At 33.1% G+C, this 15,726-nt stretch overlaps 1 protein-coding gene across 8 annotated transcripts in view; it reads left to right on the forward strand.

Moving 5' to 3' along the window:
• Positions 1–15,726, forward strand: part of UBN1 (ubinuclein 1) — a 40,204-nt gene that overhangs the window by 3,726 nt on the left and 20,752 nt on the right. For all 8 annotated transcript variants that reach the window (XR_012484526.1, XR_012484527.1, XR_012484524.1 and 5 more), the window contains exons 4-8: positions 5,610–5,696; positions 6,092–6,187; positions 6,455–6,589; positions 7,522–7,625; positions 8,363–8,801. Coding sequence is in view for 4 of the 8 variants with exons in the window: in XM_074280424.1 (XP_074136525.1) it covers positions 5,610–5,696; positions 6,092–6,187; positions 6,455–6,589; positions 7,522–7,625; positions 8,363–8,801 (861 nt within the window). In the remaining 4 variants the exon portion in view is untranslated. The remainder of the gene's footprint in view (positions 1–5,609; positions 5,697–6,091; positions 6,188–6,454; positions 6,590–7,521; positions 7,626–8,362; positions 8,802–15,726) is intronic.

Raw genomic sequence — 15,726 nt, forward strand, 5'->3', positions numbered from 1 at the left:
TTGCTGCTGTTTCTTTACCTCCATCACTCCAAATTACCATTTCTGTGTTTGGTATTTGCTTTTCTGTGTCCATATGTTCCTCAATAGAATGTATACTCCTTAAGTTCAGGAATAATTTGTTTTTTGTCTTCATATTCCCAGTCCCAGTGCTTGTTGATTCTTTACATGGGGATAAGACCCCCTTAGTATTTAGCTCATAGAATAATCTGGAATATCAGTTGTATTAATATAACTAAAATACTTTTTCTGAAAGTGTTACATGTAATAACCCTAACAACTAACCATTGTTAGAAGTTGTCTTTTTATCTCAAAGAATATTATGTTCTGTCTTTCTAGATGGGGTAGAGAAGAGAGGGCAAAAAACTTAGTTTTCTCTCTAAGTATATTGGAAGATTTTATTTCCTTTGATAGTTATAAATCTTCTCGGTTTCCAGAATTGTAGCTTTTAGGAATTTTTGTTTCAATAATAATTCTTACTTATTAAAACTGATGTAGTAATTGAAATATCCTTAAACGTTTACTTTAAAATGAGATTCTTTTGACAGTTGTTAGTGAATCTTCTTGTTTTAGATTTCATGTTCAAACTCTCTTCTTTTTTCTTTAAGATAATTACAATTCAGTTCTACAGTATATTATTCTAGAATGTTATTCAGAAGTCAAAACTAAATACTGAAGATTTTTGGAAGGAAGTTCAAAAAGGGCACATATCAAGTATATGAAATCTTACAAAAATAATCTTAAGATATTTCCTAGATCTGCTGTTTTCTGTCTTTTCAGAAAAAAATTATGGATAGCATTTTTTACATCACCTTCATTTCCATATATTTATATATGTGTATATATAATATATATGTACAGTATTCCTTTATCTCCTGTAACTAAGAACTTTTTTAATTAAAAAAAAGTTCAGTGAAATAGCATAGTGAATTTGACTATTTTGTGTTCCATACTCACTGTCTCTCTCCAAGGAAGTAGGGAAGTATATTTTTTTTCCCTTCTCCAAGTTTAAGCTTGGTCATTATAGTTTCACAGTGTTAAATTATTTTTTAAAATTGTTTTCATATTGTTGTCCTTGTATTGACCGTTAATTGCTTGATACTCTGCATATGAATAGTTCATATGAATTTTTTTCATGTTTATCTTAATTCTTCACATATATTGTTACACAACACAGTAATATCCCATTACATATATGTGTCATGATTTGTTCAAACATCATAATCAATGAAATCTTCTTTATTGCTACTACAAGAATTTTGGTATATGTAATTTTTTGTTTTGTCTTTGACTTCCCATATTTGCTGATCAGTAGTATCTCTGGATCAAGCTGTATTCTTTTATCTTTCCCCTCCTCCCTGAAAATATCTTAATTGCTTTCTAGAGTGGTTGCCCCAAATCACAAGTTCATCAAACAGTACATAATATGCTTGTATTTCAACAATATACTCGGCATTAACTATTTTCATCTTTTGTCTTTTTCTTTGCCAATTTTCTAGATGTGAAGTGAAATCTGAGTTTTATTTCAATTTCTATTAGTGATTTGGAGCAAATTTTTCATGTGATTGTTAATAATTTGCAATCCTTTTGAGAAATATTCTTTTAAGCCATTTGTCCATTAATTGTTCTTGGTTTTGCATATTTGTGTTTTAAGTTCTTATGTAATCTGGATACCATACCTTGATAAGAGATAACTGAGGCAAAGTAATAAACAATTCACAGATAGACTTATGAAATATATTTGGAACGGAAATAGAAATTGGACATGAGAAGACAATAGGTTACAACTGCTACTTAGAAATAGAGAGGCTTCTAAGAATAGAGAATGTCACGAATCAGAGGATGGATGTGACATTTAATAGCACTGAGAACAGATGTACAAATGTAGCATTTTTTTCCCTAAGTAGTGTTTTTTCCCCCCTAGTTATATGATGAGAAAATTTTTAGCATTCATTTTTACAAGATTTTTGAATTCCAAATTATTCTCCCTCCTCTCTTCTGAAGATGATATGCAGTTGAATATAATTTATACATGTGCTATCATGTAAAATATATTTCTATTATTAGTCACAGTTATGAAAGATCAAAAAGGAAAAAAAATAGAAAGAATAAAGTGAAAAAATATACTTTATCTGCATTTCAGATCCATCAATTCTTTATCTATTTATAGATAGCATTTTCATTTGTGAGTTCTTTGTACTGCTCTTACTTAGGTCATTGTGTTGCTGAGACAAACTGAGTCAATCATAGTTGATCATCAGTGTTGCTGAGAGTGTGTACAATGTTTTCCTGGTTCTGCTCATTTCACTTTGCAACAATGCATACAAGTTCTTCCTAGGGTTTTCTGAAATCTGCCTGTTCATCATTTCTTATTGTAAAATAGTTTCCTATTACATTGTTCAGCTATTCCCCAATTGATGGGCGGGCATCCCTTAGTTTTCTGTGTTTTTCTACTACAAAAAAGGCTGCTGTAAATATTTTTGTACATATAGGTTCTTTTCCTTTTTTAATGATCTCTTTAGGAAAGTATAGCCTTTTGAAAAAAAATAATATAATGTTCCTGAGTAGCTCTAAAATATTATTTTTGGAATGTGATTGAAAGTGCTTTGCCATTAGTCCTTTTCTTTTAAAATCCATATTAATACCCCAAAACCCTACCCATTTTCACATGCAAAGTAAAACACAAGAATCATATATGTAATTTTGAATCTGTTTTTAAAATACTTGCTTTTTCAAAGGACTAGATCATAAATTCAACTCATTACTATCTTTTAAAAACCAGGTTTTTGTGATCTTATGTCATCTATAGGTTTTTCTCATTCTTTCCCCCATCCAGGAAATCATTATAAGAAAAAGAACACAATTTAGCAAAACTGTTCAATATATCAAAAAAAATCTAATATGTGCAGGCTTCTATACCTGTGTATTGTGCAGATAGGGGGGTAGTGTGGAGGAGTGATGCCATTTCTGCAAAGGATGAGAGGTAGTGTCTTCCCTCTTTGGGGCCAATCTTGTTATTTAGATATAACTTGAAATATGTTTGAAATTAATTTCACAATGTTAATTTTTGTTGGTTCGTGGTGATCCTTTCCACTTAACATTATTATAGTAATTTTGTATATTCAACTCATTACTTTCAAAACTGTCCTAAATTACTTTTTCCTTCAAAACTTTAGAAATTCAGTACTTTTCTGTGCACTTTTAAAAAAATGTTCCATTGGCTCCCCTCTTTTTTTCTTTGGGTTGTGGGGGACCCACCCAATTTGAGGTTATCATGTTTCAAGAATATGACATTTTGTCATAGTTCTCCTACAGGATAGTTGGTTGTTGTGTTGACTAGAGTTAAGTTTTTCAAAGTTATTTTTTTTTTTCCAGCACATTGTTCTGGTTCTACTTATTTTGCTCTTTTATCACTTCTTACTTTCCAGGATTATTTGAAATTCTCTTTTGTCATTTCTTCTGATACATTTTCAATAAGTTCAGGTATGACAATCTCTTCAACCATTTCTACTTGATGGGAACTCCTTTAGTTTCTAGTTCTTTCCTTTCTTTTTAGTCTGCTTTAGGAAGTTTTGTTGTTTGTGACAATTCCTTCCCCAGTGTTGTTTCTCCTAACTTTCCCTCATCTCTATTCCTGTTTTTCCATAGTGAGTCTGGTACAATTATTTGTGTGTTTTTTGTGTGCATGGTATTCAGCCCTTCTTTTATCTGGTTGATTCATCTGATGCCTTCTACTCTTTCTGCCATGGTTTGTATGCTTTTCTTCTTATAATTGCAGTAATGAGAAAAGCAAGTTCTACTCCCTTTTTCTTCCTCTCTACACTAATTGATATTGTTTATTTTTTTTTTTCTTGTCTTCTTAAAATTCCTTGAATAAAACTAATCCATCTCCAACTATTCTTATCCCTAATGAACTCTGGCAATATCCTTGAAGACATAAAAGTTATAAGATGACACTTGTTTCTTCTCTTCCTGTTGGATTAGCACTTTCACCTTATGCTCTTTCAAGTAGATTTACTTTTTTAGGTTTCTACTCTTGTGTTTGTGTTAAAATGTTCTTACTCAGCTCCTTTACTTGAGTATCCTTGAAAGTCACTATTCCCTTAAAGAGCCATTTTCTCCTTTGTAGGATCATATTTGATTCTACCTGGCAAATTATTCTAGATTGTAAGCCAACCCACCTTTTACTTTTTGGAACATTGCCTTCTAAGATATAGTTCCCTGGTACTTGAAGAATTCCTTTATGGGTGTTTGGAGTTTTTTTTTTTCTTTAACCTGGAAGTTTTTGACAATGATTTTAAGTCCTTTTTTTTTTTTTTTTTGAAGTTTCTCTGGATTCTTCCTGCTTTCATTTTTCTTTCTGGTTTTAATGTGTCTGATCATGTTTTTATTTGTGATTTCTTGAGGCATAAAGGCTTTGTGGGTCTTAGGGAATTTTAAAAAATTACTTCTTATTCTGTTTTCCAGGTAGGTTGTTTTTGATACCAGAATCTTACTTGATTTTTCTAATGTTTTTTGCTTTTTCATGAAGTCAACTAATTTTTGTTACCATTTTCAGTGAATGCATTACTTGTGTAAGTAATATAGTATTTGTTTTGTACTTCATTTCTTTCCTCCATAGCTTTTATTTCTTGTGTGATTTCTTCTAAGTATTTGGGTAGTTCTTGTGGAAAATTAATTTTTCCCTCTGTAGTTTAAGCACTCTTTCTCTCCTTCTAGGATGTTTAGTTATATCTCTGGATCTTTTAAATTGTAGCGGCCAGTATCTTTGGTTTACTCAACTTCTAAGCCTTAGTTCTTAAATTAGTGCTTTGTACCAAGGAATGCTTCTCTCCTTGCTGTGCTTTTGGTTAATGCAGTGATTTTGTTTCAACCTGGATCACTTGGACCAAACTGTACTTCCAAAGTTTGAGTCTCTAGAATCCTTGAAATCTTCATAGCATACGATGGCATCTCAAAGATGCAATACTAGGGATCTTAGAATTTTGACAGGACTGTTCATTGCTGCTTCTTGTATTTTCCAAGTTTCATGCTGTGGATTGGCAGCCATCCTGAGGCTTCTTTAGGAACACCCTCCATTCTTTGTTTCAGGATACATGGCCTTGTTATAAATTTCAGTTTCCTAACTCTTGATTCCACGGTGGGAGGCTTTTAGTTTGTTTTTCTACTCTAGCTTGTTGGTTGTGACCTCTTATTGCTTTCTCTGATCTTCTGTATGGCTTTTTATGTAGTTCTGAAGAGGCTGAAGTCACTGTAGTTTCTATTAGATTTACTGAACATTTTTCAGTCTTATACTATTTATGGATTTTTGCTGGAATAAATACATGAAAGCCTTTGCCTCAATTCAGGAAGTCATTTTGGCTAGAAGTCTGTTAATCTTTTCCAGTATATGCCATATACAAAGTAGGTACTCCTTCAGTCTTTGTTGAATTGAAATTATTCTTCTTATCACCAACATGAGTGTCAATAGCATTATAAAATGTAATCTATCATTCCTTTTTGGAATAGTACTTCTTAATTGGCTAGTATTATAAAGAAGATTTTATGAAGTTTATTTGTCCAACGTTTTTTATTTTGGGATGATAATGATCCTTTTTTTTTTTTTTCCATAGAAGAAAGATGTCTTGGACCCTTTCAATGATGAAGAAAAGGAAAGGCATAAGGTGGAAGCTCTTGCCCGGAAATTTGAAGAAAAATACGTAAGTCTTCCCTGTTAGGCTAAACTAACTTTTATTGGGGAAATAAGAATTTATGATATAAGATGATATGACTAGGAGTTTATGCCATAATATATGAATATTGAAAACCAGGACAGAAAAAAATATTAAACCAGCATATTCATGATTAGTAAAGTACATGTTTCTTGTGGAAAATATTCTTTATAGTTAAGCTAGAGGAAATTTTTCATCATTTAGAATCTTAGACTTAGTAAGGATTAGAAGATATTATTTGATTTATTCCTTAAACTGCTGTATGAACTAAAAAAAATTATATATCTTCAAGGAAAGGAATTTTGCAACTTTTGTATTCAAGATATAAAGTGATACTAATATTTAGAAGAAAAGTAGATATGAATGATTTTTTTTAATTTTAGGGTGGAAAAAAACGCAGGAAGGACAGAATACAGGATTTAATTGACATGGGTTATGGGTACGATGAATCCGATTCCTTCATCGATAACTCTGAAGCAGTGAGTATTCAACAAAAGTGATAAAAGAACTTTAATCTTCCAGATAATTAATAATAAACAGCAAGAAATTCAGGGTTATGGGAACAGAATGGATTTTGTGAGTTTTAAGAACATGCAATTTCATGGAGGAGCAGCAGTACTGCCTCTAGGGGGAATATCTTGTCATGCTGTTTTGGAAAGACTGACATTAATTTTTCTTGGATCTTCATATCCTTGAGGTGTATTTGCTAATAACTTCAAGTAATATTTTGTGGGTTCCTCCCCCAGTATGATGAGCTTGTTCCTGCTTCTCTGACTACAAAATATGGAGGATTTTATATTAACTCGGGAACACTGCAATTCAGACAAGCATCAGAATCTGAGGATGACTTCATTAAAGAAAAGAAGAAGAAATCTCCTAAGGTTAGAAATTTGCTTTTAAGAGATGTTTTGTTATAAAATTCTAAGAAAATGAATTGACTTTACCAGAAGGAAATAAGTTTCTAGAAAGATCATTTGAGTTTTTAATGGCTCAGGATATTGGTTGTAAATAGTTGCTAGTTCAGACCTGCCAGGTTGGCTGTGATTGACAGTCCAACTCTTTGTCTGTTCACTGATAAATAAGCTGAGTTGGACTTTGGAGCTTCTCTTCAGCTGGTAGTCAGAGTGTCCATATCATGGAGTTTTCCTGTAAAAATTGGTACTGACATTTCAACAAAGTCACAAATGATTGGGCCTTGAAAATGGATTCCTCAGGGTAGTTTTTATTTTTATTTTTTTATTTTTTTTTTTTTTTGGTGGTAGGCTGAGGTTCATTAAAGGTGTGGAGCTTAGGGAAATTTACACTACCCATGCTTTATCTGTTCTGTGGACATGTAGAGGACTTCAGTTCCCAGGGCTGTCAATCCAATTGTTTCTACACAGCCCCAAGATATTTTTTAAAAATTATCTTTACATATACACAATAAAATGTATATTTTTAAAAGAGTATTTTTTTTTTTTTTTTTTTTTTTTTTTTTTTTGGTAAATGTATGGGCTTTGCTTATATTTTGTCCTTTTAGAAAGCTCATTTCAACCTGAGGAAGTTCCTCTTGAAGGGCTAAAGAAATACCCCACTGTTGCCTCAGTCCCAGGCTTTTCCAGCAGTCATTGTCAACAGGATTATTGTGTTGACTTGCTGCGGGTTTGTGGTATAGAATCTTGTTGCCCAGGGACTGATCTGAAAAATCACTGTTGATGAAGGACATGAGGCTGGTTTCAGAGTGTGTCCTGGGAGGAGCAAGGCCAGTGCTGTGTAATGCACTTGCTCCCTGAGTTAGGGAGCTGTGTAACTGTGCCTTGTCTTTAATTCTCAGAAGCGGAAGTTGAAAGAAGGTGGTGAGAAGATAAAGAAGAAGAAAAAAGATGACTCTTATGACAAGGAGAAGAAATCGAAAAAGTCCAAGTTTCCCAAAGCCGGGTGAGAGGCAGCAGCTTGTGTTTGATAGGATAAAATTTGAAATGTTAGGGCTAGACACCTGGGAGCTGACTTACCCCTCTTCCACACAGTATCAGAAGAAGCAGCAGGGACTGACCTTCCCATCCTCTCTTACCCCTCCCCACAGTGTCATTTCTGGGCATATTCAATATTCTCCCGTCTCTGTGTGGTCAGGTATCCAAAAGTTGTATTTGTTACACTATCAGTGTTAGCATCTATTTCTGTCTCTAGATGATTGCTAATATTTCTTATTCTCTTTGGGCACTTCTCTGTCTTTGGCCCAATTCTGTTTCTGTCTTTCCTGTTTTCCTTTGTCTCTTTTCTGGTCATGCTTACTTCTCCTCACTCAGTCTCACCCCTAGATGCTCCACAAGTTGCTGCTGTTCTCTGCTGCTTCAGCTTTCTACTCTTAAATCTTTGTCTTGATTTCTTTTGCAACCTTTTATTTCAGCCTGGCAGTGGTTTAAAAAAAAAAAAACTCATCGGATATTAGCATTATGTGACATTGTTTTGCTAACCTGTGTTAAATTTTAAGCTTTGGTCTTAGGAAGAAGGAGCTCCATATGCCAGGAGGAGGGAGGAGGATAACAGGGTGGACTTTTTGACTATAAGGTCCACTTGGAGACTGTTGAGTCTGGGAGAAGGTGTGAAGTGCCTCTGTGCGTTTCCCTTTGGGAGATTTTTGCAGTCATTGTAACCTATTTCCTCTTTGCTTTTAGCTTCACAGCACTGAATGCCAGTAAGGAAAAGAAGAAAAAGAAATATTCTGGAGCTCTAAGTGTTAAGGAAATGTTAAAGAAATTCCAGAAGGAGAAAGAGGCCCAGAAGAAGAGGGATGAGGAACATAAGCCAATATCAGTGTCACCTGCTGAAACTCAGAGTACACGGGAAGTGGAAAGCATGCCAGATCCCTTGCTCTCATTCTTTGGCTCTGCTTCTGACAATGACCTGCTTCAGGCAGCCACTGCCATGGACTCACTGACTGATCTGGACTTAGAACAGCTCCTCAGCGAGTCTCCAGAAGGAAGTCCATTTCATGATGTGGATGATGAAAGTGATTCTCTTGGGGTGGGATTGGACCAGGAATTCAAACAGCCCCCTTCCTTGCCAGAAGGCTTGCCAGTGTCCCTCGAAAAGCGTATTAAGGAACTAGCTCAGGTATGGTGATTAGATGTAATTATAATTAAGGTATCATAGGAAACACTTCTAGAAATTCTAGTGAGATGTTAATTTTAGCTGCTTTTTTAGTTTTATCTTTCTTCATGCTTGGGTATGAGATACAGTATAAGCTTTCAGTTGTAAAATTGTTTTAAATATCAGTGTAAATTATTCCTAGATTCTTTTGTATTAGAAAATATCCAAGCCACTCTTTGTTGCCATGTTGCTTTCTCTCCATTTATGTATTCTATGTCTTCTGTCACTTTTATATTACATGGTATTCATTGACTTCTATAGTAGGCTTGCTCTTCTTTTGACATGATGTAGTCTACAATGTTTCACTTGGAATTTTTTAGCACTATCCTGCAGGAATTTGAAAATATTCTAGAAGGAGAAATAATGTAGAAGTTATTATTTCTCAATGAATCCCACTATTACCTTGAATTACTTATTGCCAAAGATAAGTATTCATTCCATTGATATAAAAAGGCAAAGTAAACATGTATAGACATTGTGATACCCTTTACAGACCTTTTTCTGAATTTAGCATCTTGAGATGGCAGAATGCTGAAAGGCTTCATTTTACTGGATATCAGTATATCGTAAAAACAATTTTTAAGAATCTAGCATCCATTAGATTTATGCTATTTTTTTTTCCTCAGGTAGTGGGAGAACATCCTCTATAAAGTGAATTATTATAACAGTAGCACATTACTGAATTTATAATTTCACATGGACTATTAGGCATTTTGATCTGTGATATATCCGTGTTTATACTCACCTTAAACTCCAGACTATATTTGAGTTAGAGAAAATTCCTTCATCTTTAAAGAAAAGTTGAACACAAGGTCTAAAGTTAGCAAATTACACCTTTTATATACATACCTATTTTTTTTTTCTATTAGTGTTGAAGGTAGAAGTCCAAATGCTTTTGTTGACATTTAATGATAGGAATAAATGATGCCATCATGGGTAGGAAGTAAGATCATATTTTAATGGCATCTAATTTGAAGATGAAAAATCTGAAATTGATGCTTTTGACCTCACTATCCTATATTTGCATTTGTATCATATGAGAATTCACATACTTTTCCATTCCTTGTATTGGATATTGGATAGCCTTGTTTGTAATAAGCTAACTTGAGGATTTAACATCTTGGAGTTAGGAGTTCATGGGCTTCCTTTGGGAGTTATACTGAATTTACTGAGATTTCACATGATATTGAATTACTATGCTAAGATTTTTACAATAGAATTCTTGTATTTGTCACAAAAGTTTTACCTCAGCAATTGAAGTCTGTATAGCAACAGAGAAAAAATGAAATTGAATTCCTGAATTTTTTGCTCTTTTTCCATAAGTGAATTATGTTATCAGATAATACTCGGTGTTTTATTTTTATTGGTCAATTTTAATTGGAAAATGAAATATATATATATATATATATATATATATATATATATATATATATATATATATATATATAAAATCTATATTGGTTATATATACTGTGTAAGTGCTCTTGGGTTGTAGTACAGGGTACAGTTTTTCAGGACAAGGCTGTTGAGTAAACTTATTATGAAGTTATCTTAAATTGTTGGTTACTTTTGGTTCTTGTTTATGTATATTGGTGATAGAATGGAGATTGACAACATTAAGAAAATAATCACTGATTTTTACATGTGGTACTTTTAAGGTTTACAAAGTACTTTTTGTACATTAAAATGTGGTTGTTTGTGTCCTGATGGTGAGGAGGTGAAAGGGAGAGACTCATTTTGATACAATGGCATTTAATTTTGCAAGCCTGAAATAAAAACTCCTGGAATTGCAGTTTTTTCTCTGCCTCTGATAAAGAAACTTACTTTAGGAAATTACAGACCTCTCTGTTTTAAGTGGGACATTAGATTTAGATGAGGTAAATTTATGTTCACAGATGTGGTTCTGACTCTTCTTATCTGTAAAATGATAGAATTTGGATTATAAGGTGTCTAAAATCACTACCAATTTCAGATCCTATGATTCTCTAACCTTCCCACTTATAAACCTTTTCCATATGATACATGATTTTTGATATTGAAACAGAGATTGCATTGATCTTAATCTGTTGATCCTATGAAGTGTGCTACTTATAAATATGTTAGCAATTTTATGAGTTATTTTGTTACTTTTAGTTTTGCTGTAATGTTTTGGCTTATTCTTAGACTTGGCCAAAGAAAATTCATAATCTGATACATATATATATATATATATATATATATATATATATATATGCATATATATATATATATATATACACATATATATATATATATATATTAGTTATATTGCTGTGAGGAAAATTCCAGATAGCTTGGTCAGAGTTATCTTTTGATACAAATATTGATAGATTGTAGGTTCACTTCCTACTTGGTATTTATAGCACCACTTAAAAAATATCTCTAATGTGTAGCAAAGACTAGAAAGAGATCATGAATCTGGAAAGATCACATTTTTTACAGGTTGGCATTTGAGAAATAGAGGTGAAGTAGGAAAATATTTTAGGCATAGACATTTTGGCCTAAGGTAGATGTAGAAGTCTGAGCAAAGACACAGAAATGGAGGTGAAATAAATGTCTGTAGGGAAATAATAAGTAGGCCAATTTGTCTAAAATAAAGAGTAAATAAGGGAAATAACTTACTCCCCTTTATATGCTATATTTCCAAGAGAAGACCAAAGTGGAACTATCTGCCCTCAAGCAATTTGTATTAAACCTCTTTCCTCATTTTTATAAAATTGGAATAATTACTGCTCCACCTGCTTTACAGGTCTGTTTTTTCAGTAAAGTGCTTTGCAGACATTAAAGGACTGTATAATGTGAGGTGGTTATTGATGATCATGGGAAATAGTCTTGGCAAGAAGTTGCTTTAATTTAATGAGCAAACTAGAGTACAGAAATTTTAAAAATTGTTTATTGGACAACTTAAAGGCTATTAAGGGGAAAGCATGGCACATTTTTGTAATCTTTATTACATTCATACAGTCTTCTTAACTTGCTCTCAGTTTCCATCTGAGGTAGATGTAAAAGTTCTTAGTTAAATTTGACTATTGATTCTGTGTAGCTGAAGAAGGTAGATTCAGTGTTGATTCTATACAATTCATGGATCCTGTTGAATCCAGATATTTTGAGATAATGATCTTTTGCCTTTTAATTCAATTTATTTTAACTATATCAGTTCCACTTTATTGGCAAAGCTCCCTTAATTGTTCCTGGAATTTAAACAATGGTTTAAGGATAGTTCAGGCTGCCTTCTTAGGTAATGTTGGCAGCTCTCCCAAATTGGGTCTTATTGGACTTTTCAATTTAGCATTAATGTTAAAAATCCCAAATATCAGGAGGAAACAAAGTGATTAAAACTTTTTGTTCTGAGCACGGATGGAATTGAGCATCAGAAAAAGGTTATTGCTTTTGGAATTAATTATAAAAGCTTATAGATTTCTTAGAAGTATGACTGTCCATATTGAAACTAGTATTTCCTAAAGTTAGTAACATGAAACCATAAAAAGTTTATATAGTTAAAGTAAATTTTAATGGTCCAGGCATTCTGAATATCTTCCCAGATTATTGAAGGTTTGTCCATTTATATGCACTTGTGGGGAAAAATTGGTTCTTCAAAGACTTAGAGATCTGTCTTAATTTGGTGCCTTTAATGAATTAGTTCCTCTCTCAAATACACACAAATATGTAGATATAGCCATTTATCAATTACAGATAGAAATTAAAGCCTAAAGGTAAAAATAAAGTCCATAAAGTTTCACTCATTTTTCAAAAATCATCATAAGAGATGGGCAATACTGAAAAATATAAGTAATTAGAAATTATAGTTGGAAAATAGTTGTTAAAGCAGATTTGGAGAGACATTGATAAAAATACTATGGTGAAGTTGCGTTTTGATTATTAGTGAAATAAATCTAAACTATATGGAATGAATAATACCTCCCTCCCCCCACAAATTACAGCTACAGTTTTTGTAGGATAAAAGTATCAAGATAGAAAGCAGGAAGTGTCAGAAGCTGATTAGACAATGGTGGATTAAATATATTTAAATAACTACTATTACTAATGATAACATTGACATGTGTGGGAAGCATGGCACATAGTGTATAGAAAACTAGTTTTGGAATGAAAAAGACCTGTGTTCAAGTCTTATCCCTGACTCATATTTAATATCTGTATAATCTTAAGCAAATAATATAATCTCTCAGTTCTCCAGGCAGTTTTCTAAGACCATAAACTGAAGAGCAGGTGCTGACCTGAATATTTAAAGGGATTACTGGTTCCATCTCTGTTCTTTTCTTTTTAAACATTGATGTATTAAGGTTTGCAAAGCACTTTACTCATTTGTTTCTCACAACTCTCTTCTAAGAGTTCAATGCAATTATTAGCCCCATTTTAAAATTAAGGAAACTAGTCTTGAGTGACTTATCCAACAATTATATAGCTAGTTATTAACGTCTGGAGATAGACTTTGAACCGAAGTCTTTATGACTTCAGGTCACATTTTCCCTTCTTAAAAATCTTAGCATTTGGGAATACCATTTGTCTACTTTGTCTTCTGGAACCCATGTTTCTAACCTTTTCCTCTAGAAGAATTATTTCTTCATTGTATTGAAGTGATAGTCCACTTTGATATAAATCCCTAGTTAACAGAAGTTTTTTCTTGACTATACTATATCAGCCCTTGGTGACTAATTAGCCACATATAAAATCTTGCAGTGTTTTTTTTTTGAAAATATTTCATTTAGTTACCATCTCTGGTGATTCTCAAATCTGTCTTTCCTTCCCCATTTGCTGACTTCACTCTCAAATTTCTGTCTTTCATACATCTAGAACTGTGGATATCCAATAGATAATTTATCTTCCCTCCCAAAACCTCTATCCATTTACTTTCCCTATTAATGTAGCAGACAGCACCATCCTCTCTTCTCCTTGAAACCTAAGGATCATTCTGGATTCTTGTCATTCCAGTCAATACCTATCAATGCAGTATCTGTCAAATATACTTATTTTCTCCTTCAAAATTGCCACCACTATGGTGCAGGACCTTATCGTCTCATACCTGGAGTATGATGAGTCTACCTGTTTTCAAGTCTTCCTCCCCATTCCAAATCCATCCTCTATTTAGCCTCTAAAATGATGTTTTTAAAGCACAATTTTTATATCATACCCATACTCCAGTGGCTTATTATCAATGTTTAAAATTCTTCATAACTTAGCATTCTCTTCCAACCTTTCTTTTTCTTAAACCTTTCTCCCCTGTATTCTTTGATCCAGTGACACTGGTCTCCTGGATTTACCACCAAACACTGTTTCACAGCTTCTGAGCATTTTCTCTTGACTGTTCTTCATGCCTGGAACACATCTTTTTTTTCTGCATTGACTATTGACCTCATTGGCTTTCTTTAAATCCCACTTTCTGCAGGAAGCCTTTCTCAACTCCCTTTCAATTTCAGGGCCTTCACTCGGTTATTTATTTTCTATCTATTCTGTATGTACCTTTATTTTACACACACACACACACACACACACACACATGTTTGCATATTGTTTCCTCCATTAGATTGTGAAATATCCTTGAGGGCAGAGACTTAACTTTTGCCTCCTTTTTATCCTCATCTGTTAGTAGCATAGTGCCTGGAACATAGCAAGTACTTTATTGATATTTATTGATTGATTGAAAACAGACTTGAGAATTTGAATGACTATATTGAAGGCCACATATATACTAAATGACAACTAGGATTTAAACTAGATTCTTTTGATTGCAAATCTTGTACTCTTTCCACCTGCCCATTGTATTGTACTGCCCATGTTAATCAATAAGCATTTAAGTATTTGCTACATGCAAGGCACTTGAGTATCCAATGGGGAAAAATAAAATCTTAATCTGCCTTCTTCTCAGAGACTTAGATTTTGTACGCACAAAATAAATTCAGATTTGGGGTGTATTACATAGAGGTCCTGGGTGATATTTTTGGGAAGAGAAAAATATCCCTATTTAATGGCCTAGTCAAAGAATAGGATGTTATGAGTATAGATTGTTATGGTTCAGATGTTTTTCAGTAGAATCTGATGAGTAATTGTTAGCTTGTAAGTGTCTAAGGCCAGATTTGAATTCAGGAAATGAATCTTTTTGACTCCAGGGCCTAACACTCTTACCTAGTATGCCACCTAGCTGCTCTTGGGTTTAGGTTAACTAAATTTTTTTTAAAAAAGCTCATATTAATGATTTTTGTTTACATTTGAATCCAATTATGTGTGTCCCCTTTTTGGGGTTTTCTTGGCAAAATTTATACTGTGGTGGTTTGCCATTTCCTTCTCCAGTTCATTTTACAGATAAGGAAACTGAAGGAAATAAGTTTAAATGACTTACTTAGGGTCACATAGCTAGTTTCTTAGACTGAATTTAAACTCATGCTTTCAGGCTTGGAATTAACATGATATGTATCTCATTAAAACTAAAACAAGTACTTTAGGACCTTGAAAGGTCATCATTATAAACATTTTTTGTTAACTAGATATGTTAAATGATAGGAACCAGTTTTGTACTGCATTGGTTTAAGGAGAATTTTCTGTAGTTTACTATACTGGCTTGGCTTTAGTTTTATCAGTGCTTCGAGTCCAAGAATCATTCACTTTTCTATCCTGATTGCTTTTTTTGTGTGTGGCCAGTTTCCCTAAGTCCTGGACAGTATAAAGATAATTTTGCAATGCATGGGTGTTTAAAAGGAACTTTGGGTGTATCTTCTCTAGAGGATATTGATTATAAGTGTGCTTTGTTTTTTTGAACATAGGATAGAATAGAATAAAGGATTTAATTGTTGAAATTTGTTGGTGCTTATGTCTATTTCTCTTAAAAGACTGTTTGCTCTTGTGCCCTTGTGTGTGT

This window comes from Sminthopsis crassicaudata, chromosome 1, assembly GCF_048593235.1.
Source record: "Sminthopsis crassicaudata isolate SCR6 chromosome 1, ASM4859323v1, whole genome shotgun sequence".
NCBI lineage: Eukaryota > Metazoa > Chordata > Mammalia > Dasyuromorphia > Dasyuridae > Sminthopsis > Sminthopsis crassicaudata.